This window comes from Pelobates fuscus, chromosome 3 (assembly GCF_036172605.1).
Source record: "Pelobates fuscus isolate aPelFus1 chromosome 3, aPelFus1.pri, whole genome shotgun sequence".
NCBI classification, from domain to species: Eukaryota; Metazoa; Chordata; class Amphibia; order Anura; family Pelobatidae; genus Pelobates; species Pelobates fuscus.
Window position 1 is genome coordinate 16,398,985 of NC_086319.1, and position 24,085 is coordinate 16,423,069.

At 44.6% G+C, this 24,085-nt stretch overlaps 1 protein-coding gene across 3 annotated transcripts in view; it reads right to left on the minus strand.

Moving 5' to 3' along the window:
- FGD4 (FYVE, RhoGEF and PH domain containing 4) overlaps positions 1-24,085 on the minus strand; it is a 154,448-nt gene that overhangs the window by 40,959 nt on the left and 89,404 nt on the right. For all 3 annotated transcript variants that reach the window (XM_063446760.1, XM_063446762.1, XM_063446761.1), the window contains exon 2: positions 15,242-15,397. In XM_063446760.1, the coding sequence (XP_063302830.1) occupies positions 15,242-15,397 (156 nt within the window). The remainder of the gene's footprint in view (positions 1-15,241; positions 15,398-24,085) is intronic.

Consider the following 24,085-nt stretch of genomic DNA (forward strand, 5'->3'; position numbering starts at 1 on the left):
AAGCTGTGTGCCAAATACCGATACCCAAGAATAGAAGACAAGTGCGAGAATTCTTGGGGGCAGCAGGCTTCTGTAGGATATGGATTCCCAGTTACGCGATATTGGCAAAACCTCTGTATGCAGCTATTAAAGGTACAGAGCACGACCCCTTCCTATGGACTCAAGAACAGCAAACGGCATTTGAAGATGTGAAGAAGGCTTTGATGAGTGCCCCAGCATTAGGTCTACCTGATCGCACACGACCATTCTACCTGTATGTACATGAGCAAAGAAGAATGGCTGTGGGAGTATTGACACAGTACTTGGGATCATGGCAAAGACCTGTTGCCTATATGTCCAAGCAATTGGATGCAGTGGCCAGTGGACTTCCACTTTGTCTAAGAGCCGTAGCTGCAGCCGCCCTGCTAGTAGCTGAAGCCGATAAACTCACTCTGGGTCAAGAACTTTATGTACGAGTTCCACATGCAGTACAGACGTTGTTGGATTACAAAGGAAATCATTGGTTTAGTAACAGCCGTATGACCAAGTATCAAGCAATGTTGTGTGAAAACCCAAGAGTGCATTTAGAGACTGTTAATACCTTAAATCCAGCTACCCTTTTGCCACAGCCTACTGAAGGTCAACATGATTGTTTGGAGGTGATGGATGAAGTATTTTCAAGTAGACCGGATCTTCGTGATTTTCCCATCCAGAACCCCGACGTTCAATATTACACCGACGGCAGTAGTTATGTGAAAGAAGGGATCCGCTATGCAGGATATGCAGTAACAACAATAGACAAGGTGATAGAAGCTCGGCCACTGGCAAAAGGAACATCAGCACAAAAGGCAGAACTGATAGCACTGACACGGGCGTTACAACTGGCTGAAGGTTTAAGAGTGAACATCTACACGGACTCCAAGTATGCGTTTTTAACCACTCACGCCCACGGAGCTTTGTATAAAGAAAGAGGACTATTGAATTCAGAAGGCAAAGAAATCAAGTACGCAGCTGAAATCCTACAACTATTGGAAGCAGTGTGGGAGCCGAAAGAAGTTGGAATTATACATTGTCGAGCGCATCTGAGAGGAGATGGTGATGTAACCAAAGGAAATCGGATGGCAGATAATGCAGCTAAGCGTGCCGCTGAATCAGAAAGACAGGAATATGTGGAGCATATAGCTGCTCTTATACCAACTCCACTGTCTCAATGGACTCCAGTTTATACAGCTCAAGAAGAGGAGTGGTTAAAGACTGAATCTGGAAAGTATTTGGAGAACAAATGGTATCAGTTAGAAGATGGGAGAATGGTTGTTCCAGCATCACTAGCGGTAGAAATTGTCCAAAACTATCACAACGGGACACATTCTGGGAGAGATAGTACAGAAGAATCTCTCAGAAAACATTTCTACATACCAAGATTGTCCAACTTGACTCAAGCCATTGTACGAAGATGTGTAACGTGTGCTAAAAATAATGCAAGGCAAGGACCAGTAAAGCCACCAGGAGTCCAGTTTATGGGGGGACTCCCCATGTCCGATCTACAAATTGACTATACAGTAATGCCTAAATCTGGTGGACATCGCTACCTACTGGTAGTTGTGTGCACCTATTCAGGCTGGGTAGAAGCATGTCCTACTCGTACAGAGAAAGCAGGAGAAGTTGTGAGATTCCTGTTACGAGAAATAATACCCCGATGTGGACTACCCTGCTCTATAGGATCGGACAATGGTCCAGCTTTTGTTCATCAGTGCCTACAACAACTGACTCATATGCTTGGTATAAAGTGGAGGCTTCATTCGGCATATAGACCCCAGTGTTCTGGTAAAGTAGAGAGAATGAATAGAACTATTAAGAACCAGTTGGCAAAAATGTGTCAGGAAACCCAACTTAAGTGGAACGTTCTTTTGCCCATAGCTCTATTGCGAATCCGCAGTACACCTACCAGAAGGATGGGCCTCTCTCCTTTTGAAATCATGTATGGGCGACCACCTCCCGTACTTGGTAACTTAAGGGGGGATTTGAGTCAGTTGGGAGAAGGAATTACCCGGCAGCAGGTTGTAGAGTTGGGTAAGACTATGGAGGAGGTACAGAAATGGGTACAAGATAGATTACCTGTGAATATTTATCCCCCAGTTCATAGTTACCACCCAGGAGACCAAGTGTGGATTAAAGAGTGGAATAATGTACCGTTAGGGCCCAAGTGGAGAGGTCCTTATATTGTTCTTTTGTCTACCCCTACAGCGATAAAAGTGGCCGAAGTGACTCCGTGGATACATCACTCCAGGGTTAAACCAGCAGCAGTCGATTCTTGGCAAGCTACAGCAGATCCAGAGAATCCCTGCAAGATCCGGTTAAAGCACACGACTCAGTCGGAGTGACGAGGAACTTTGTGGATTACAAATTTTATTGTTTCAGAGATTAGTAAGTGAGTGAGAAGGCCATAATAAAGCCTGTCCGCTCACCAACGTGTAGTATAAAAGTCAGGAAAAGTCTCGAAGGGACCCCTGTGAAGACGAGCAGAACTCCATTCCCTGCAGCCCTTACATCCTGGAAGCTGAGGTGCCATCGCACGGACGAAGACTGAGGATGCCGACGAAAGATGTGTTTCTGCTAATGTTTTTATATATGTATTTTTATATTCAGGAAGGTAGAGGTACCGACACTCCTAGCTGTGAGGTATGCATTAAGACTACAAGAACAGGTAACCATATTTCCCAGACCCTAATTTGGCATTCGCAATATGAATGTAAAGGAGATGTATCAAGATGTAGATACTTAAATATAGAATATAGTGTGTGCCATTTAGGAGTAGGAGAACCTAGGTGCTTCAGTCCAGAGTATCAACCCCGTACAATTTGGTTGACTCTCAGGAAAGGAGATCCTCAGGGGACCCTAATTAATAAAACGATATTAGAATCCGTACATTCTTCGGGTGTTCTGCTATTTGATGCATGTAAGGCGATATCAAGTGGTAGAAAGCCGTGGAATGTATGTGGGGATCTTAGATGGGAGAGAACGTATGGGTCTAACGATAAATATATTTGTCCCAGTAGTAAAAATAAGTATGTGAGTCCTAGATGCCCAAATAGAGATTATAACTTTTGCCCATATTGGTCTTGTGTGGGGTGGGCAACTTGGGGACAGGCAGCAGACAAGGACATGATTGTGACTAAGTTGCCTACCAATCCATACTTTAAGTCTATGGAATGCAATCCGGTCCATATTCTTATAAATAACCCCGACAAGTTCTTAGATAAATATGGTAATTTATTTGGGTTTCAAATATACGGGACGGGTTTAGACCCTGGGACAATATTATTTATAGGGATAGAGACTGATACGGTAACCTCCCAGACTCATCAGGTATACCATTCCTTCTATGAAGAAATGAGTATAGATAATAAGATCCCCCATAACGCTAAAAACCTGTTCATTGATTTAGCTGAAAGTATTGCCGGTAGTCTTAATGTTACCAACTGCTATGTGTGTGGAGGTACTAACATGGGAGACCAATGGCCTTGGGAAGCAAAGGAGGTAATGTCCGGTTCTGAGGCAGTTGACCAATTAATATCTTCACAAGCCGATTATCAGATGAGTGTTAGAGGTAAATCTGAGTGGAGATTAAAGACCTCCATCATAGGTTATGTTTGCATAGCAAGGAAAGGAATGATGTATAATACTTCTGTAGGAGAGTTAACTTGTCTAGGGCAAAAAGCTTATGATGATGATACAAAGAATACAACTTGGTGGTCGGCTTCAAATGTCTCAGAACCATCTAACCCGTTTGCAAGATATGCCAATTTAAAGGACGTATGGTTTGATTTATCCATCACATCTAGTTGGAGAGCCCCAGCAAATTTGTACTGGATCTGTGGTAAGAAAGCCTATTCGGAGTTGCCACAGGACTGTGAAGGGGCATGTGTGTTGGGTATGCTCAAACCATCCTTCTTCTTGTTACCTATTGAAACAGGTGAGACTTTAGGTGTTAAAGTATATGATGTGAATCATAGGAAGAAAAGGGGACCCATAGAGATAGGCGCCTGGGAAGATAATGAATGGCCTCCCCAGCGTATTATAGATTATTATGGGCCAGCCACGTGGGCAGAGGATGGTACCTTTGGTTATAGAACCCCAATTTATATGCTCAACCGTATTATAAGATTACAGGCGGTGGTTGAGATTATTACTAATGAGACCTCACAAGCGCTCAATCTTCTAGCGAAGCACAATACCAGGATGAGGACAGCAGTATACCAAAATAGATTAGCCTTGGATTACCTATTGGCAGTAGAGGGAGGTGTATGTGGGAAGTTTAACCTGAGCAATTGCTGTCTTCAAATAGATGACGAAGGGCAAGCAATAGCTGAGCTTACTAGCCATATGGTTAAACTAGCGCATGTGCCAACTCAGGTATGGAAAGGGTACAGTCCAAGTAGTTGGTTTGGTAGCTGGTATGAGCAGTTTGGAGGGCTTAAGGCATTGGTAGGTGGAGTCCTACTGATTTTAATGTTGTGTCTACTCCTGCCATGTCTTATACCCTTAGTAGTTAGGTCTGTGCAAAGCCTGATAGAAAATATAGCAGAGAGGAAGGCTGCTGCACAGATAATGGCAATTTATAAATATAAGGCTCTAGATCAGGGAGAACCAATGCAGGAAGATGAGTGTTGAAAGATTCACATCATAGACAAGTCTGGTCTGGTTCATGGTAACTTGCGGTGTATGCAAACCAAGGTTAAGTGATGCCTCAAGTAATTGTGAAATATCAAGAGGCATCAAAGGGGGGAATGTGGTGGAATCTCGGTAAAAATAAATTTAGTAGGCCGAGATTACCACGTGGCATGTGTACGTGCATATGCTGACGTATCGATCAGTTGGTTGCACGAGGCAAGATACGATCAGTAGTGTACGGAGCATGTGCAAGAATACAGGATGTAGTATTCCCCTCCTCCATTGTGCTGGACAAGCCATGCGGTCAAGCAGGAAGTTAATTCTTATTTGTATTGATTGGTCAAGAGAATGTGCGGGTGGAGCTTATTATGGGAGGAGTTATGTGCCTATATAAGGAGCCTGCACTATTGTCCGGGGCTCAGATCTTGTTGTATTTTGGTGACATAAGTCCCTCTGAGTCCCGATCGGTGAATCGAATAAAGAATCTCTTCCTTCCTGAAGAAACCTGTGTCCATCTCTCTGTGCTTGGCTTCCGTCAGTTTCTCCGGTATCAACATCAGTGGAGGTCAGGGCCAGATCAAGAGCCCAGTGGGCCTGCTGCTGACAATTATGATGGGCCTAATTACAAAATCTTATTTACCAAAAACACTACAGCAGTCCTACCTCCTAAGCGTCATGTATCTGATGGAGATGGTGCTGGAGGGAAACTTATAGGATGCAGCTATGAGAAAACACATACCCTATGCTAATCTCACGCTTTCATCTTCAAGTAAACCCATACCCCCTAACAGCAGTGTCCAGTAAAGGAGGAAGTCTATAGTTGGGGTAAAAGGGTGGGGGCCACTAACACAAAACTGCCAAAAGGGGCGAACATACACAAAAAGGGGGCATGTCTGTGTCCCCATGTCACTAGGAGACATTGAGACATTGGGACACTGAGAGACTTGGGGACACCAACTCTTGGGGACACTGGGAGACATGGAGAAATGGAGAAATGGGGACACTGGTTGACTTTGGGACACGAGGGGACATGGGAGACATGGGGCACTGAGACACTGTGATACATAGGGGACACTGTGAAATATAGGGGACACTGGAGACTTGATAAAGACCTGGGTACAGGTCAAAACGTTGCGGTGTCCAATAAACCTGCTTAAATCTATCACAGCGAGTGCCTGACATTTTTTGTTCTTTAATACTAGGGGACACAGACACTTGGGGGCACTGTGAGACATGGGGACACAGAGACATGGGGACACAGAGACATGGGGACACAGAGACATGGGGACACAGAGACATGGGGACACAGAGACATGGGGACACAGAGACATGGGGACACAGAGACATGGGGACACAGACTACAGACACTGAGAGACTACAGACACTGAGAGACTACAGACACTGAGAGACTACAGACACTGAGAGACAGCAGGGACACTGGGAGAGATGGGGCACTGAGACAGATACATAGGGGACACTGTGATACATAGGTGACACTGGAGACAGGTCGAAATGTTGAGTGCCTGATATTTTTTCTTTTATACTAAGGGACACAGACACTAGGAGACATGGGGACACTGGGAGACATTGGGACACTGAGACCCTGGGAGACTAGGGGACTTTGGGAGACTAGAAATCACAGACACTAGGGACACTGGGATACATGGTGATACGGAGATACTAGGGACACTGGCTGGGAGACATGGGGACACTGGGAGTGCCCCATGTCTCCCAGGTCTCAAAGTCGCCCAGTGTCCCCTAGTGTTTGTATCCCTTAGAGTCTGTGTCTCCATGTCTCCCAGTGTCCCAATGTCACTAGGACACTTAGAGACATGGGGACACTGAGACACTGGGAGAGACATGGGGACACAGATACATAGGGACACTGCGAGACTAGGGGACACCAAGAGACACCAGGAGACATGGGGCCACTGAGAGACATGGGGCCACTGGGAGACATGGGGCCACTGGGAGACATGGGGCCACTGGGAGACATGGGGCCACTGGGAGACATGGGGCCACTGGGAGACATGGGGCCACTGGGAGACATGGGGCCACTGGGAGACATGGGGCCACTGTGTCCCTAGTGTCTCAGGGTCCTCATGTTCCCCAGTGTCCCTATATCTCCCAGTGTCCCAATGTCTCAGCATCCCCAAGTCTCTCACCGTCCCCATGTCTCGCAGGCTCGGAGCTGCTGTCTGGACTCTCTGTGCAGAGCTGCTCCCCGCAGATCAGTGAGTAGAGAGAGGAAGGGAGGGAGATGCTGTAACTTCTCATCCCTGCCCCTCTCCACACAAACAGCAACCCCTACTGGCCAGCGCTGGTATTGCAGAATAATCTCTGTTTATACTGAGACAGAGATTTGTATGGCCGGTATTACTGCAATAATCGTCACCGGCTAGGCAGCCTCAAATACCTGAGAAATACTTCTGAGAAATACCTGGCAACCCTAAGAGTAGTGTGTGTTTTAAAAAAAAAATCAATCAAAAAAAATAATCAATGGGCCTATTCCATGGGCCTGGGCCTGGGCCTGGAGCTGCAGCTCCATCAGCCCCTATGTTAATCCGGCAGCTGGTACAGACATAGGTTTTAGCTTTATTTAAAAAAAAAAAATGTATTGGTGGTATTTCAATTTTAGTGTGAATTTTAGCAAAAAAAATAAAAACAAATATCATTATTACCTAAAATACATATGGTGCATCAACGTGTGAATAAAATAAAATGTTTTGAGTATTTTGAGCCTTTGAACCAGGTGTAGAAACTGCAAAGATTTCTCTTTATTTAATTAGGACGATAAGAGGTCTTGGCACACATACAATAAACTCAACTGACAACTGGCTATCCCACCCTGTTCCTAACAGTGCCACCACCCAAAGCAACCCAGGGAGGTAACAAAAATGATCTAATTGGCCAGACAATCACTGAGCTCTCTGGGCCATAAAGTACAACAAAGACAAAAATATAAAAATAAAATAGAAATGTGTGTTCATCAAATCTGACTGCTTTGATATGTTAACCTTAGATAATTCACATATTCCATCGCCTTTACATTCACATTTTCAATGTGTATAATATTTTTAGAGATATTTGTTTAATTGAAATGAATCTCATCATGTAGCGTTCTGGTCTTCCATGAATAAAGGTCAAAATCACAGTAACCACCTTCCAAGAGGAGGCTAGTGGGGAAGAGCCTGGCATATTGTGCTGAAATTGACAAATCTAATTTCTTTACTAACTACTGTGCTCCTTTATCTTGTCTATTCCTGAATGTGAAACATCATTTAAATTTCCAGAGGGATAATAAACCCAGAAGCAATTATGGCACATACGGTGAGAATTTGGGAAGGTAAGAAGAGGTTTAGAGAAATGGAGTTCTATGTATACTTCATGGTAACTGAACAATCCAAACCAAAGTCCATTCATAGTGTTGGAATGTTGGCACAGTGGCCTGCTTCCGTTTAGTCAAAACATCATTTATGTAGGTTAATTGAATCTGGCTGTCAGGTCATGTTCCAATTCAAGGATTTTTAAGATAAAATGAAGGGTAACACCCTAAGTGCAGTGTACGTGACCCAGGAGCTGACTTGCAAAAATGGCTAAAACTAGAAATTATAAAAATATAAATGTGCAAATAAATAAATGGATAACAAATAGTGGTGGTGGTATAATAGTGATCTAGAAATATAAAAAAGGGTGGAAATGCTTCAAAAAGGACACTGGGATAAAGTGCAACAAGAATGTATGGTGTGTATACCTTTAAGAACTGCTATAGGCAGAATATATGGAATAAACACCAAATAATATACTGTAAGTGAAAAGATATAAACAAAATACGGCAGAAGAAACAGTATGTGCAAAAAACTGTTTCCTGCAGTGCAATATAATGGTGATATCGCTGTAAAGTGCCACTAGAACAATAATTGAAATAGTAAAAAACTGGGTGAAAGTAAAAACCAGTTTTTTTTATGCATGAAAAACAGGCGTATAAATCAGGCTTAGAAGACAGGCTTTTAAATCAGGCTTAGAAAATCAGGCTTGTAAGTCAGGCTTGTAAGTCAGGCTTGTAAGTCAGGCTTGTAAGTCAGGCTTGTAAGTCAGGCTTGTAAGTCAGGCCTATAGGACAGGGAGTGTGTCCAGGGCCGTGAAAGGCAGCAAGGCCATGCATGTCGCGTATAAACAAGTGACTGGTCCCAGAGGGGCAGCAGGAACCTTCAGGTAGTTGCTTAAAAGTGGTTTGTTAGATGTATTGGGCATGCAAACTTACAGCGTGCAGTAACAGTGGGTTAAAGTAGAATGAGTGAGAGACTAATAGAGTGTGTCTGATGTGCGAGGTGTGTGGGTAAGACAAGAGTGGAGTATCAGACAGCGTTGGAGTGTGGACAGTGTGATGTTAGAAACTTAAAACAGAAGGCATATAACATAAAATAAAGTTCAAGTGTCAGCATGTGGTTGCGGGGTAACCTCGGGCAGTCTCTGATATGCATTCAACCCACTCCCGACTTCAGGATTCGCCGCGGCACAGCCAGCTGAGCCTCAATATCCCAGCGATTCCATCCGGCACTGATGAGGCAGGATGACTGCAGAGATGTGAGGCTGTGAGACATGGGCATTTTGCTCGGGAGGTGATTCCGCTGGGTGCCCTGCCGAGGTGTAAATTGGTGCGTCGGGCCCCTGGTCCGGCATATGGGCACAGGCGTCGGCCTTGTGAGTTTCAAGCTTGTCCCCTGGCTCCTTGTGGGCAGATGTGGTCTCGACTGTGCTCGTTGTGGGGCAGAGTATGGAGGAGGGTGCCCGTGCAGGAGCCTGCTTGCGTTTTATCCGCCTCCCCTCCGCTCCGGAGGCCCGTAAGGGTCGCTTCTGTTGCCGTCTTCGGTCATTTGGGCGGCCCCGGTTTGGAGTAGCTTGGTCGGCTGACCCATGAGTGCTGGGGGTATCAAGCACGGTTAGCCTGGCCCAGAAGGCGTCGAACAGGCGGTCTAGCCGCTCCGCCAGAGGGGGCAGAGGTGCAGGGTCCCATGCTTCATCCGCCATGTTGGGTTGTCCTCGTTTTTCACGGCAGGTAGGCCTCTGTTGGGGCTTCCCTCCTGTGTCACACTCTATGCCGGGATATCCATCACCGGCATGGGGGGGAAGGTGGGGTGTAGTGGGGAGACCTCCGGTCCTTGGTGCTGCAATCGGCAGAGGGAGCGGCCGTCTCCCCCATGTCGTTCAGATAGGCCTCGTGCAGGCCGCAGATCTATCCCCAGGTCGTGGCGGTCAGTACAGGCTTAGAGCTTGCTGGCGTTTTGCTGTGTTTGTGGTCCCCCCGTCGCCAGGGTCAGTGCACTAGCTTTTGGGGCCACTTGCTATTCGGTTTTGGCAGGCTTCAGGCTTATTACAGGATTTTTGGCCCGGAGCTCGTCCGCCATGCGACCGTTCAGCTCGGCTGTTGGCTCCGCCCCCTCCCACATTTATATTTTTATATTTTTATAATTTCTAGTTTTAGCCATTTTTGCAAAGTCAGCTCCTGGGTCACGTACACTGCACTTAGGGTGTTACCCTTAATTTTATCTTTCGATAGGTTTTTAGGTGAAACCCTATTAATATCCAGTTTTGAGCGACCACCCAAGAGTCTAACTCCCCCATTCCTGCGTGTTGCATTAGGCATACCAGATCTTTTTGTTCAAGGATTTTTAAGTCAGGTCAGTCAATTTTGTCCAAACTGATACCAAGAAACAATATCTGCATAGACCTTCCTTTGTCATGCTTTAACAGGAAGGGTGGTCCTTGTTAGAAGCACAAGAGTGCATGGACGATCATGGTATGCTCTAGTCAAGATAATTTCACAGAAATTTCACAATTTCACAAAAGAGTCTAACCTAAAACACAAAAAAATTTACTCCGTCCATTATTCATCTACTACCAAACTTTGCAATTGGCACTATGCAGTCAGGAAGGTACATTTCTCCTGGAATCTGCCAAGTCTGCAACTGCTTAAAACCTTAAACCACTCTAGCCAATGCCAGATATTATGCATGTCAATTTTAGGCATGCGCGCTGTCGGGCCATGGACAAATTCTCTTAACATGGGCTTCAGCAATCTGCAATCAGGTTTGGTGAGCGGACATGGCCTACTACTTTGTAGCTGAGCAGTTGTTTTAAGGTTCCACTTCAAAATAAGACTGGCATTGTATGATGGTTTCACACTTAAGGTCACAGAGATTTCAGTACACACACACACACACACACACACACACACACACACACACACACACACACACACACACACACACACACATAAGGGTCGATGTGACGGTTTATTTTTCTATTATTATAATAATAGTCTCTGAAACAAGAGATTGAGATTTATAGAACCACTAGTTAGAAGGTGTCTGGGTGTTGTTAGTTATGTCACATCTGGGGCTTTAGACCAAAGCAAATCTTGATGACCCTTACGCTCTATCTGTATACAAAACTTGCCGGCTGTGCGAGCCAGTATGTCGGTGAAAGACATGGGCGGCCACCTGTCAGGTGGACTAATTAAAGAACATGTGGGTGCTTAACAAAGTGTTCTAATTTATTTTCTAATCAAAAAATAGCAAATGTTACAAATGTTACATGGTAAATCAGCAGTTTCAAGAACATATGATCTCCGAGAGGATATGTATTTTTCCTGTATATCATTGTTAATGCTGGGCTGGGTCTGGTACAGTTCTCTCGGGACTGGTGTGGGATAAAGATGGCATTTTGTATGAGTCTTTGTAATAAGTGAATTATACGCCTGTATGTCATAGGTCACCATGAGTCTTCCTATATGTGATTAGCTCAGAATTGTTGTATAGAGGTGTGGCTCAATTACACTACATTCTATGCCAAGATTACAAGAGAAAAGGGCACCAATAAACTGCACCAGAGCAAAGGTCACTAAAAAATAGATCTAATAACCAATAATATCACCAATGACCTTTTTTAACTAATTATATCTAACAAATGTTAACCATTTGTGAACCAAAGGTGTGCCTAATACATTGATTTACATAGCAATGGACCTGCATCAGGCACTCAAAGGCTGTCAGCCCAGCCAGAAGGAGCCTGCCAGCAGCCCCAGCAGTCAAGGGCAGGATCCACACCAGCTCTCCCAATGGTAGGGAGGCTGGGTGGATTTAAATAATATTAATAAAAATAAATAAATTGGTGATGCATGAAAAAACATGTGTGTGTTTTTGTCAGTCAGAGAGTGTGTTTGTGTGTGTCTGTCAGCGAGAGTGTTTGTCTGTTTGTGTGTGCATGTGTGTGTCAGTGTGCATGTGTCAGAGTGTGCATGAGTGAGTGAATGCTTGTGTCAGAGTGTGTCAAACCAGTGAGGATGTTTGTGTCAGTGAGTAGTGTATGTCAGTGTATATGTATCTGAGAGTGAGTGACTGTCTTTGAGTGGGTGTGTCAATGTGTGTGTGCGCGTGCGCAAGAGAGAGTGCGTGCGTCAGAGAGAGAGTGTGTGTGTGTGTGTCAGAGAGAGAGAGTGTGTGTGTGTGTGTTTCAGAGAGAGAGTGTGTGTGTGTGTTTCAGAGAGAGAGAGTGTGTGTGTGTTTCAGAGAGAGAGAGTGTGTGTGTGTCAGAGAGAGAGAGTGTGTGTGTGTCAGAGAGAGAGAGTGTGTGTGTGTCAGAGAGAGAGAGTGTGTGTGTGTCAGAGAGAGAGAGTGTGTGTGTGTCAGAGAGAGAGAGTGTGTGTGTGTCAGAGAGAGAGAGTGTGTGTGTGTCAGAAAGAGAGAGTGTGTGTGTGTCAGAGAGAGAGTGTGTGTGTGTCAGAGAGAGAGAGTGTGTGTGTGTGTGTCAGAGAGAGAGAGAGTGTGTGTGTGTCAGAGAGAGAGAGTGTGAGTGTGTGTGTCAGAGAGAGAGAGTGTGAGTGTGTGTGTCAGAGAGAGTGTGTGTGTGTCAGAGAGAGTGTGTGTGTGTGTGTCAGAGAGAGTGTGTGTGTGTGTGTCAGAGAGAGTGTGTGTGTGTGTGTGTCAGAGAGAGAGTGTGTGTGTGTCAGAGAGAGTGTGTGTGTGTCAGAGAGTGTGTGTGTGTGTGTCAGAGAGAGTGTGTGTGTGTCAGAGAGAGTGTGTGTGTCAGAGAGAGTGTGTGTGTGTCAGAGTGTGTGTGTGTGTCTGTCTGTGTGTTGCTGTCTGTGTGTCTAAGAGTGAGTGAGTGTGTGTCTGTCTGTCAGAGTGTGTCAAATCAGTGAGGATATTTGATCAGTGTATGTGTATCTGAGAGTTTGTGCCCGTCTGTGAGTGGGTGTGGGTTGACTGTATCTGTCAGTGAGTGTATATCAGTGCATGTGTCAATGAGGGCGTGCGTCTGTTGGTCACAAAAGTAGCATTAATACGAAGTAGTGGGACAAATTTAGATTAGGGGAGTGCCCGAATTTAGTGGTGCCTAGGGCAGCACAAATCCAGAATACACCACTGGGTCTTCCCTGTTTCTGTCCAGACGACCATAGAGACGGTCTATTCTCAAACTATTTCCTTTCCAAACTCATGATTATTAGATTATGAATAGTTTAGAGTTTACAATTGTCCTTTAACTAATAAGATGAAAAACAATATGTTGACTTTATCTGCATTTTGCCAGACAAGTTCCATTCCCTTTTAATGCACGGATCATGTGTTAGCACCTTCCGAGGCTGGAGGGTCACTATAGTCACCAAAACAACTTTAGCTTCATGAAGCAGTTTCTGTGTATAGATCATGCCTCTGAAGTTTCACTGCTTAATGGTCTGCCATTTATGACTAAAATCACTTTGTTTCTGTTCATGCAGCCCTAGTCACACCTCCCCTGGCTGTGACTTACACAGCCTGCATGATTTTTAGTTTTTTAATTTTCAATTAGATGTAACTTGTTTTAAAAATGTTGTATCTCCTGCTCTGTAAATTGAATTTTAATTACACACACAGGTTCCTGCAGAGTTTAGCAAGCTAATAACAGAGCAGGAGATCAGAAATCTTAAATTAAACAGAATTTGCAATAAAGTAAGTGTGACGGACCGCCTGGCACTTCGACCGAGAACCTCCGTCAATCGCTGCTTCCCAGTACCTGCGAGCACCCCAAGCACTGTACTGGAACACCATAACCACTGTAAACCCCACGAACCGCCCCAGCTTGGTTGGGGTCTGTCTTCCACCCACCCTGGACCTAAGACCAGGATCCAGCTTCCAGTGTGTAGACCCTCTCCTAGTCCAAGGAGCATAGCAGGAACACTCTTATAAGAGCTAGTAATTATACTCAGGGGAGAATTGTGATATAGCAATCTCCAGAGTGTCTGCAGTTCTGCAATCCCTCAAACATGAGCCAAGACATCATGAAGGGGGAAACGAATCTCATTTTAATGGGAGCCACACTTGGCCTTAAATGACACTCCCCATGCAAGGGGTACGCCCACAGGGACCTTGCGGGGGACTGATTTGCAACTTCACAGACCAATAACAATAATGTTACAGCATACAATTCCTCCCTTCTGCCTGGGAGATGAACGAGTCAGATACTGTATTAACCCAATTATCTCCAGGCAGAAAACACTCACATTTTACAAAACCCCATAAGTACCCCCAAAACACATAATATCCCCATAAGTGTTATCTCCCCTGACAGGCCTTATCTGGGTGACCAACATATCAAATGATCACCCAGATCAGTTCAGGGGTTCCGGAATTACCTGGAAGTCATATTTTGACCGGCCGCACGCATGGTTCCATTCCCAAAACAGTTCCAGAGAATCAGGCTGTGCGACCGGTCTACTTGGTGCGTTCGAAGTAACGTCCAAAATGCTGAACGTAGCCATTCGTGAATACAGTCAGTGTATGTCTCTTGGTCGGGAGTCTTTTCTTACCGAACGCTGTTCGACTCCCATTCGTATAGCCGAACAGTTTAGTGTTGTTCACGCCGTCGATTGCCAGATTTGAGTTCCATGCACTCGACGACCAAACATCACTGGATGCGTTCGACTAAACAAGATGGCAGACGCCACATGTTCAAATGCCACTTCAAATGGTTTCAGGAGTTCGAAGTGCAGCTTCGAAAGTTGGAATGGCTCCTGTTAGAAGTCCAAGAGGCACAAGCAGTGTTTTTAAACAAAGTCTACCACAGGGCCATAGTCACAGGGTAGGAGACTGGCAAACAGGCCCCTCCAAAAGCCAGTGGCAAAGTTACTTTCATCACAGTAAGTATAAACATTAGATGACTCTTTACAGGAAGTAGTTTAGGAAGGCTGTGTAAGTCACATGTAGGGAGGTGTGGCTAGGGTTGCATAAACAAAGTGATTTAACTCCTAAATGGCAGAGAACGTAGCAGTAAGACTGCAAGGGCATGATCTATACACCAACACTGCTTCATTAAGGTAATGTTGGTTGGTGACTATAGTGTCCTTTTAAATAATGTAAAAAATTAAAAAACAAAAAACAACTTACTTTTATATTTTTAAACCTGATATACTTACAGAGTAAAAGGGGGAACAAGAGACAGATGCACAGACCAAGATGAGGATCCCCTTATTAGGAGTCTCTAATTTTGTTAATTTTTATTAAATCCCTTGTCCACCAAGGTGAAAGGTAATGTGAATATGTTACTTTCGTACCTCTTGGTTTTGGAGATCCCTCTGTAATTCTGATCAGGTCTTTCACTCTTGATCTGTAAAATCCGTCATTTTTTGCTTCCTGCTCCACCAGTGGGTCTGTGCTTGTCGTGATGGGTTTCCAAACAGGAAGAATTCGGGGACAGTTGATGCTCCCACCTGAAACAGCAAATACACAAAGTGGTACTAGATTAGAATGGTATATTAAATGACACATAACAACTTCAGCACAATATCAGGTGATTTTTAAAGAGTGATCCTGAGACATCAAAAATATAAAATAAATATTACAGCGTTTTTACATATAGGGAGCTGCCATTATTTCATTTGCATCAGAGCATTTTCTAATCACTCACGTGTTTTGCGAACAGAGATGTGATGCGATTGGCTGAAAATATTTACTGGCCAATCAGAATCCATCTCAACATTCCAAACTGACAAAGAGGGGCAGAGCGGGGCTGTTCTGGGAATTTTTAGGTGACTTAATTTAAACAAATAAAATATAACTTTATTTTTTACAATGTATACATTAACAATGTATCTTTTTTGCACTGACTGATTTCTAAATACATTTATTGTCGTTTAAAGACACATTACTGGGAGTATTATTGCTATGGAGCTCTGTTATACGCTCAGACACATTACTGGGAGTATTATTGCTGTGGAGCTCTGTTATACACCCAGACACATTACTGGGAGTATTATTGCTGTTGGGCTCTGTTATACACCCAGCCACATTACTGGGAGTATTATTGCTGTGGGGCTCTGTTACACACTCAGACACATTACTGGGAGTATTATTGCTGTGGAGCTCTGTTATACGCTCAGACACATTACTGGGAGTATTATTGCTGTGGAGCTCTGTTATACGCTCACATTACTGGGAGTATTATTATTGTGGAGCTCTGTTATACACCCAAACACATTACTGGGAGTATTATTGTTGTGGAGCTCGGTGATACAATCAGACATTACTGGACACACCAACAATATGGAGCTCTAAGAAAAGAAGGACATTAGGAGAGAAAAGAGGGACAGAGCGATTTGGGTCAAAAATAGGGACGGTCCCCCTTAAATAGGGACACTTGGGAGGTATGTAATCACAGATTCCCTACAGTACTTTATCTGTTTTTAACTGATGCTGAATGAAGCCGGTTATCTCTTGTAACATTTACACCAAGAATTGGAGCCACATTATGTGCCAACATTTAACTGGCAATAAAAAGAGGCAGCTCCTTGCCTGGAGTAAAATGTGGGTACAGCTGTCATTTGTAGATGAACCTGTAATGTAAAGAAATTATATATTGTGTTTTTATTCGGTTAAGGTACAAATCTATGATATATATAATACCAGAAGGGTTTCTGAGACAAGCAAATACAGGAACAGGCTGCCCAATAACTCATAACCAAAAGTAAAAACTGGAAGAATTGTTAATGTTCCAATTCTGCATTTTCCTTTCACTTCCACCTACTTCCCACAATGCTAGTGGCTCCAAACCAGACTGCTGGGTGTGAGCAGCTATACTCTGTGTGACTGAGCACAAAGCATTGTGGGGTGTCTGTGGTTGTGTGTGTGTGTGTGTGTGTGTGTGAGCGAGCAGCTATGCTCAGTGCGACTGAGCACAAAGCATTGTGGGGGGGGGGGGGGGGTGAGCAGCTGTGCACAGTGTGACTGAGCACAAAGCATTGTGGGGTGTATGTGGTTTGTGTGTGTCTGTGTGTGAGCAGCTATGCTCAGTGTGACTGAGCACAAAGCATTGTGGGGAGTGGGGGGGGGTGAGCAGCTATGCTCAGTGTGATTGAGCACAAAGCATTGTGGGCAGTGGTGTATCCTGGTTTTGTGCTGCCCTAGGCAGGACAAAACTCAGGCGCCCCCCCTCCCCCCGCGCCCCCCCTCCTCCCGCGCCACCCATACTAAATACACACACACACATTCACTGACAGATACGCATACACTAGCTAACAGAAACACACACACACTAACAGACACACTCACACTCACTAACAGACACACACTCACTCACTAGCAGACACAAACACTCACTAACATACACACTCACTAACATACACACACAGTCAGACACAGACACACACACTAACAGACACAGACACTAACAGACACACACTAACAGACACACACACTCACTAACATACACACTCACTAACATACACACACAGTCAGACACACACACACACACTAACAGACACAGACACACACATTAACACATTTTTTTAAAATTTATTTTTAACACTTTTTTTATTTATTTTTAACACTTTTTTTAAAAATTTATTTTTAACACTTTTTTTTTTAAATTTATTTTTAACACATTTTTTTTTAAATGTATTTTTAACACATTTTTTTTTAAAATTTATTTTTAACACATTTTTTTTATATTTATTTTTAACACTTTTTTTTTAATTAAACCCCCCCCCCCCCCAGCCTCCTTACCTTTGGGAATGCTGGGGAGGGGGGCTGTCTCTTCTTCCCTGGTGGTCCAGTGGCTGCTGGGCGATCGGCGAGGGAGCACTTCCCCTGAGCTGTCTGCTCAGCTCCCTCGCGCGCCTCAGAGTGAGGCTGGGAGCCGGAATATGACGTCATATTCCGGCTCCGCCTCCCAGCCTCACTCTGCGGCTGGCGAGGGAGCTGAGCAGACAGCTCAGGGGAAGTGCTCCCTCGCCGGCCGCCCGCCAGGCAGTGCCGCCCGATCGCCCAGCAGCCCACCGGCATGTCTGTTAGCCGCAAGGCTAACAAGACATTTGCCTTGGTCATTTGGGGGCGGCTTTTTTTGCCGCCCCCTGGAAAATGCCGCCCAAGGCAAATGCCTTGTTTGCCTCGCGGCTAATACGCCCCTGATTGTGGGGTGTCTGTGGTTGTGTGTGGGGTGTGTGTGTGTGTGTGTGTGTGTGATAAGCTATGCTCAGTGTGATTGAGCACAAAGCATTGTGGGGTGTCTGTGTATGTGAGCAGCAATGCTCAGTGTGATTGAGCACAAACATTGTGGGGTGTATGTGGTTGTGTGTGTGTGTGTGTGTGTGTGAGCAGCTATGCTCAGTGTGATTGAGCACAAACATTGTGGGGTGACAGTGTGATTGAGCACAAATTGTGTGTGTGTGTGAGTAGCTATGCTCAGTGTGATTGAGCACAAACATTGTGGGGTGTATGTGGTTGTGTGTGTGTGTGTGTGTGTGTATGTGTGTGAGCAGCTATGCTCAGTGTGACTGAGCACAAAGCATTGTGGGGTGGGGGGTGAGCAGCTATGCTCAGTGTGATTGAGCACAAAGCATTGTGGGGTGTCTGTACCTGACTGGCACGTGCACAGTATGATTAAGTGTTTTGGGAACAGTTTGAAATAATAAGTTAAACATTTCAAAATGTGGGGAAGAGAAAGAGGTATTAACTAGAAACCAAGAATAGGATGGCTCACACTAGCCAAAACCGGTATTGTTTGGTTGAAGTAACCCTGTAAGTACCCCAAATTATATGTATTTTTTAAATAAAAACAAATACAAATTAGAGCTAGATCCCCTAATAATGGCACGCTTTGAGTCCCCGTGTGTGTGTGTCAGTGTGCGTGTGTGTGTGTCAGTGTGCGTGTGTGTGTGTCAGTGTGCGCGTGTGTGTGTGTCAGTGTGCGCGTGTGTGTGTGTCAGTGTGCGCGTGTGTGTGTGTGTGTGTGTGTCAGTGTGTGTTTTTTGTGTGTGTCAGTGTGTGTTTTTGTTTTTTTTGCAGGAAAACACTATAGGTAAGAGATCCGCTTCATGTCTTTCGTTTCCCAGGAGAGGTGACGCTTTGGGTTACTAATGGATTTTTTGCCATCTTGCTCTGCATTAGAACATCCTCCAAGAAACAGCCAATGCTACAGTATAAAACACTCTGTGAAATCAAGCCTTTCAGTATGTACCCCTCTCTTTCTCTATTGGGGGGGAAAGCTGGTTTAAGTCACCAGAGATCCTACACAACCGCAGTAAATGAAAATAATGACCTGCTAAATATTTCCTAAAATAGCCAATATGGGACTACAGTGATTTGAAGAATTTTTCCCATTTCAGCTTTTCATTAAAGGATCACTAGAGTCAGGAACACAAACATCTATTCCTGACCCTATAGTGTTAACACCACCATCTAGCCCCCCCTGGGCCCCCCATGCCTCCATAAATATAGTAAAAATCTTACTGTATTCAAGCCTGAAGCTGTAAATCTGCATGCTGTTAGACTCAGAACAACAAGCAGTCTGCTGACATGTGGTAGCCTGATCCAATCACAGTGCTTCCCCATAGGATTGGCTGACACTGACAAAAAGGCAGATCAGGGTCAGCATGATTCAAACACAGCCCTGGCCAATCAGCATCTCCTCATAGAGATGAATTGAATCAATGAATCTCTATGAGGAAAGTTCAGTGTCTGCATGCAGAGGGAGGAGACACTGAATCACAGGATGCTGTGCACAGTGCTGCCCTGTGCTCTGCTGACAGCAGATCTGAGTGGATGGAGGCATATTATGCTCTAAGTGACTGCAACTGGAGGTGTTCCTAGCTTTCAATGTAAACACTGTTTTTTCTCAGAAAATACAGTGTTTACACGAGAAGGGCTGCATTGAGCTATAGTTCTCACCTGAACAACCTCATTAAGCTGAAGTTGTTCAGGTGACTATAGTGTCCATTTAACAGTTTAAAAATCATTTTTATTCGACTTGAAATTGGTGTCTAATAAATAACCCCCTCTGGTCTTTCCCCAGTTTAAAATAAAATAAAATTTAATTGATTAATAATCTATATATCCGCAGCCATTAGACAACAGTTTGTTTCTCGCACGGTCGGCTGTTAAACAATCCGTGTCAAATATAAATCTTAAAAATCAAACCGGTATTTTTAAAAATGCTTTTTATAATTACTTTGGTTTCTACAGACAAATCAACACTAATATTTCAATGTAACAGTTATTTAAAGAACGTCATTTAGCTGCAAGGTTAACAGTAGGCAATTATTACAGACAGAAGAGGAGCACATGGGGTAAAGATGTTCCTAGTTTATACAACAAAAGCTTGAAGCAAAATACACAGAATAAAACAAAACAATCATTAACAGACAGAATTACTATGGGATACAGGTTAAACAGCTCTTTAAGAGCCAGTGTAGCGTTAGTCCTGCCCAGCTACATTGTGTAATATCCGTCCTTCCCTCATTCCACCTGTGACCCACACACAATTCTTTCCATTTAAACATTATCGAAATGATCATGGAATGACGCTCACATTAGGTAGGTTAGGTGTAGTACGTGCACCTATAGCTACAGGTAGATAAGGTCATTATACAGAACTCTTCATATATTGTTGGAATAAATCTATAATAATGAAACATAACAGAGTTATCACACTGCAGTGACAGCATATACACTCACACAAAGCCCAACAACATAATGCCTGGGGAAACACTGGCAGCAAGAACAACTCGGTGCCAGGGTAAGTACTCACATACTGCTCAACTCAGTGCCAGGGTATGTACTCTCAAAGGACCTACCAACTCAGTGCCAGGGTAATTACTCACTGCTCAACTCAGTGCCAGGGTAATTACTCACTGCTCAACTCAGTGCCAGGGTAAGTGCTCACGTACTGCTCAAGTCAGTGCCAGAGTATGTACTCTCAAAGGACCTACCAACTTAGTGCCAGGGTAATTACTCACATACTGCTCAACTCAGTGCCAGGGTAAGTGCTCACGTACTGCTCAAATCAATGCCAGGGTAGGTACTCACATACTGCCCAACTCAGTGCCAGTGTAGGTACTCACACACTGCTCACCTCAGAGCCAGAGTAAGTGCTCACGTACTGCTCAAATCAATGCCTGGGTAGGTACTCACATACTGCCCAACTCAATGCCAGGGTAGGTACTCACATACTGCCCAACTCAGTGCCAGGGTAAGTACTCACATACTGCCCAACTCAGTGCCAGGGTAAGTACTCACATACTGCCCAACTCAGTGCCAGGGTAAGTACTCACATACTGCCCAACTCAGTGCCAGGGTAAGTACTCACATACTGCCCAACTCAGTGCCAGGGTAAGTGCTCACGTACTGCTCAAATCAATGCCAGGGTAGGTACTCACATACTGCCCAACTCAGTGCCAGTGTAGGTACTCACACACTGCTCACCTCAGAGCCAGAGTAAGTGCTCACGTACTGCTCAAATCAATGCCTGGGTAGGTACTCACATACTGCCCAACTCAGTGCCAGGGTAGGTACTCACATACTGCCCAACTCAGTGCCAGGGTAAGTACTCACATACTGCCCAACTCAGTGCCAGGGTAAGTACTCACATACTGCCCAACTCAGTGCCAGGGTAAGTACTCACATACTGCCCAACTCAGTGCCAGGGTAAGTACTCACATACTGCCCAACTCAGTGCCAGGGTAAGTACTCGCATACTGCCCAACTCAGTGCCAGGGTAAGTACTCACATACTGCCCAACTCAGTGCCAGGGTAGGTACTCACATACTGCCCAACTCAGTGCCAGGGTAGGTACTCACATACTGCCCAACTCAGTGCCAGGGTAGGTACTCACATACTGCCCAACTCAGTGCCAGGGTAGGTACTCACATACTGCCCAACTCCGTGCCAGGGTAGGTACTCACATACTGCCCAACTCCGTGCCAGGGTAGGTACTCACATACTGCCCAACTCCGTGCCAGGGTAGGTACTCACATACTGCCCAACTCAGTGCCAGGGTAGGTACTCACATACTGCCCAACTCAGTGCCAGGGTAGGTACTCACATACTGCCCAACTCAGTGCCAGGGTAGGTACTCACATACTGCCCAACTCAGTGCCAGGGTAGGTACTCACATACTGCCCAACTCAGTGCCAGGGTAAGTACTCACATACTGCTCAACTCAGTGCCAGGGTAAGTACTCACATACTGCTCAACTCAGTGCCAGGGTAAGTACTCACATACTGCCCAACTCGGTGCCAGGGTAAGTACTCACATACTGCCCAACTCAGTGCCAGGGTAGGTACTCACATACTGCCCAACTCAGTGCCAGGGTAGGTACTCACATACTGCCCAACTCAGTGCCAGGGTAAGGACTCACATACTGCCCAACTCAGTGCCAGGGTAAGTACTCACATACTGCTCAACTCAGTGCCAGGGTAAGTACTCACATACTGCTCAACTCAGTGCTCACACAGGACCTACCAACTCAGTGCCAGGGTAAGTACTCACACACTGCTCAATGTGGAGAAAGAAATCAATGTCAGGGTAAGGCCAAAACACGAGTCTTAGTGAGCACTTGCACAAATTACAACTTAATTCCAGACAAACTGAGTAATAATACCGACTGTAAATTATGATTTACAGAACAAAGTCTCAAAACAGAAGTTTTATTTGGGGAAATGTTGCTTTGTTAAAATATTTACAAGTAAAACAGAAATGTCTTGGCTGTGATGGAGAAACGGATAGTTTGTTATAACACGTCAGACCTGTGCGAAAGACATTGCTAAAGTAACACATTTATTAACAGCAAAAACATCATTAAAAGTGACCCAGTAAAGACAAAAAGGAATTGGATCCACACCCAGGAGCATAGAATTTGCAGGAATGGTGCTGCCGTAGGAGCCATAATGCATACGTAATACAGATTAAAGACTGTCGCACACATAAAACATAAAAATACATTTCTAAATTCTATAAGGTTACTTAAAATTACAGAAGAAAACAAATATGGGGATTCAGTTCCACCATATAGCCATATTGTGTAAAGCCCACCACTATGTCACAGTACCTGCGGGTCCTGCACCAATTCCAAACGTGGGAGACAAATTAAATAGTGCCAAACAAGCAAAAGTGTATTTAATTAATCTATGGTAAGATCATTGTAAGTATACACAATGTATATTAACCCCTTAAGGACACATGACATGTGTGACATGTCATGATTCCCTTTTATTCCAGAAGTTTGGTCCTTAAGGGGTTAAAGGGCCTCTAGAGGCACCCAGACCACTTCAGCCCATTGACGTGGTCTGGGTGCACTGTCCCAGGTCCCTATCCTGCAAAGCTAATTATTTAAGTTTTTAAGAAACTGCAATAATTATCTTGGTGGGTTAATTCCACCTCCAGTGGCTGTCTACCAGTCCATGCCATTCCAGGCCAAAGTGACACACATTTGGTGAGAATGCCCACTTATCAAATGATACGGGGAAGCCATCCACGCAAAGATTAAACAATTCTCGGGCAGCCACCCATTCTTCCGACTTGCCCAACTTCTTCTACACCACAGCAAAGTCCCGACCTCCCCATACAAGAAATCCCTTATGGTACAAATTCTAAACATGGCAATACAATTGGTTCCCCTATATTGGAGGAAGGATAACACACCACCCTTCACACACTGATACACTATAATAGAGGACCTAAGAAAATGAGACGTTAGAATTGACGCTCTCAGCTCAAGGCCTGAACTCAAATAAACAGACACATGGACACTTTGAATGATATCTGCTTATAACGAAGACTTTCAACGACTGCTGAAATACGGCACCTGACCGGGGCCTCGACCGGTGGACAGGGGAACAGGTAGAGGAATACACAAGCCAAGAACCAGGGTCCTGGGTCACCGGGTAGGAGAGCATCAAGAAAAATGTCCTGCCTGTTCCATTGCATAATTACTGTTGCTTTTATTATATTTGCAAAACATAAAAACTAGTAATGCCAAAAGAACGACATAATATTATTATGTTATTTATATAGCGCCAACAAATTCTGCAGCACTTTACAAAGTTAAAGGCATCGCTAAACAGAGAGAGAGTCCTTCATTCACAGCAGGTAAACAACATCTAGTTGGGCTTGAATATGTAAATATT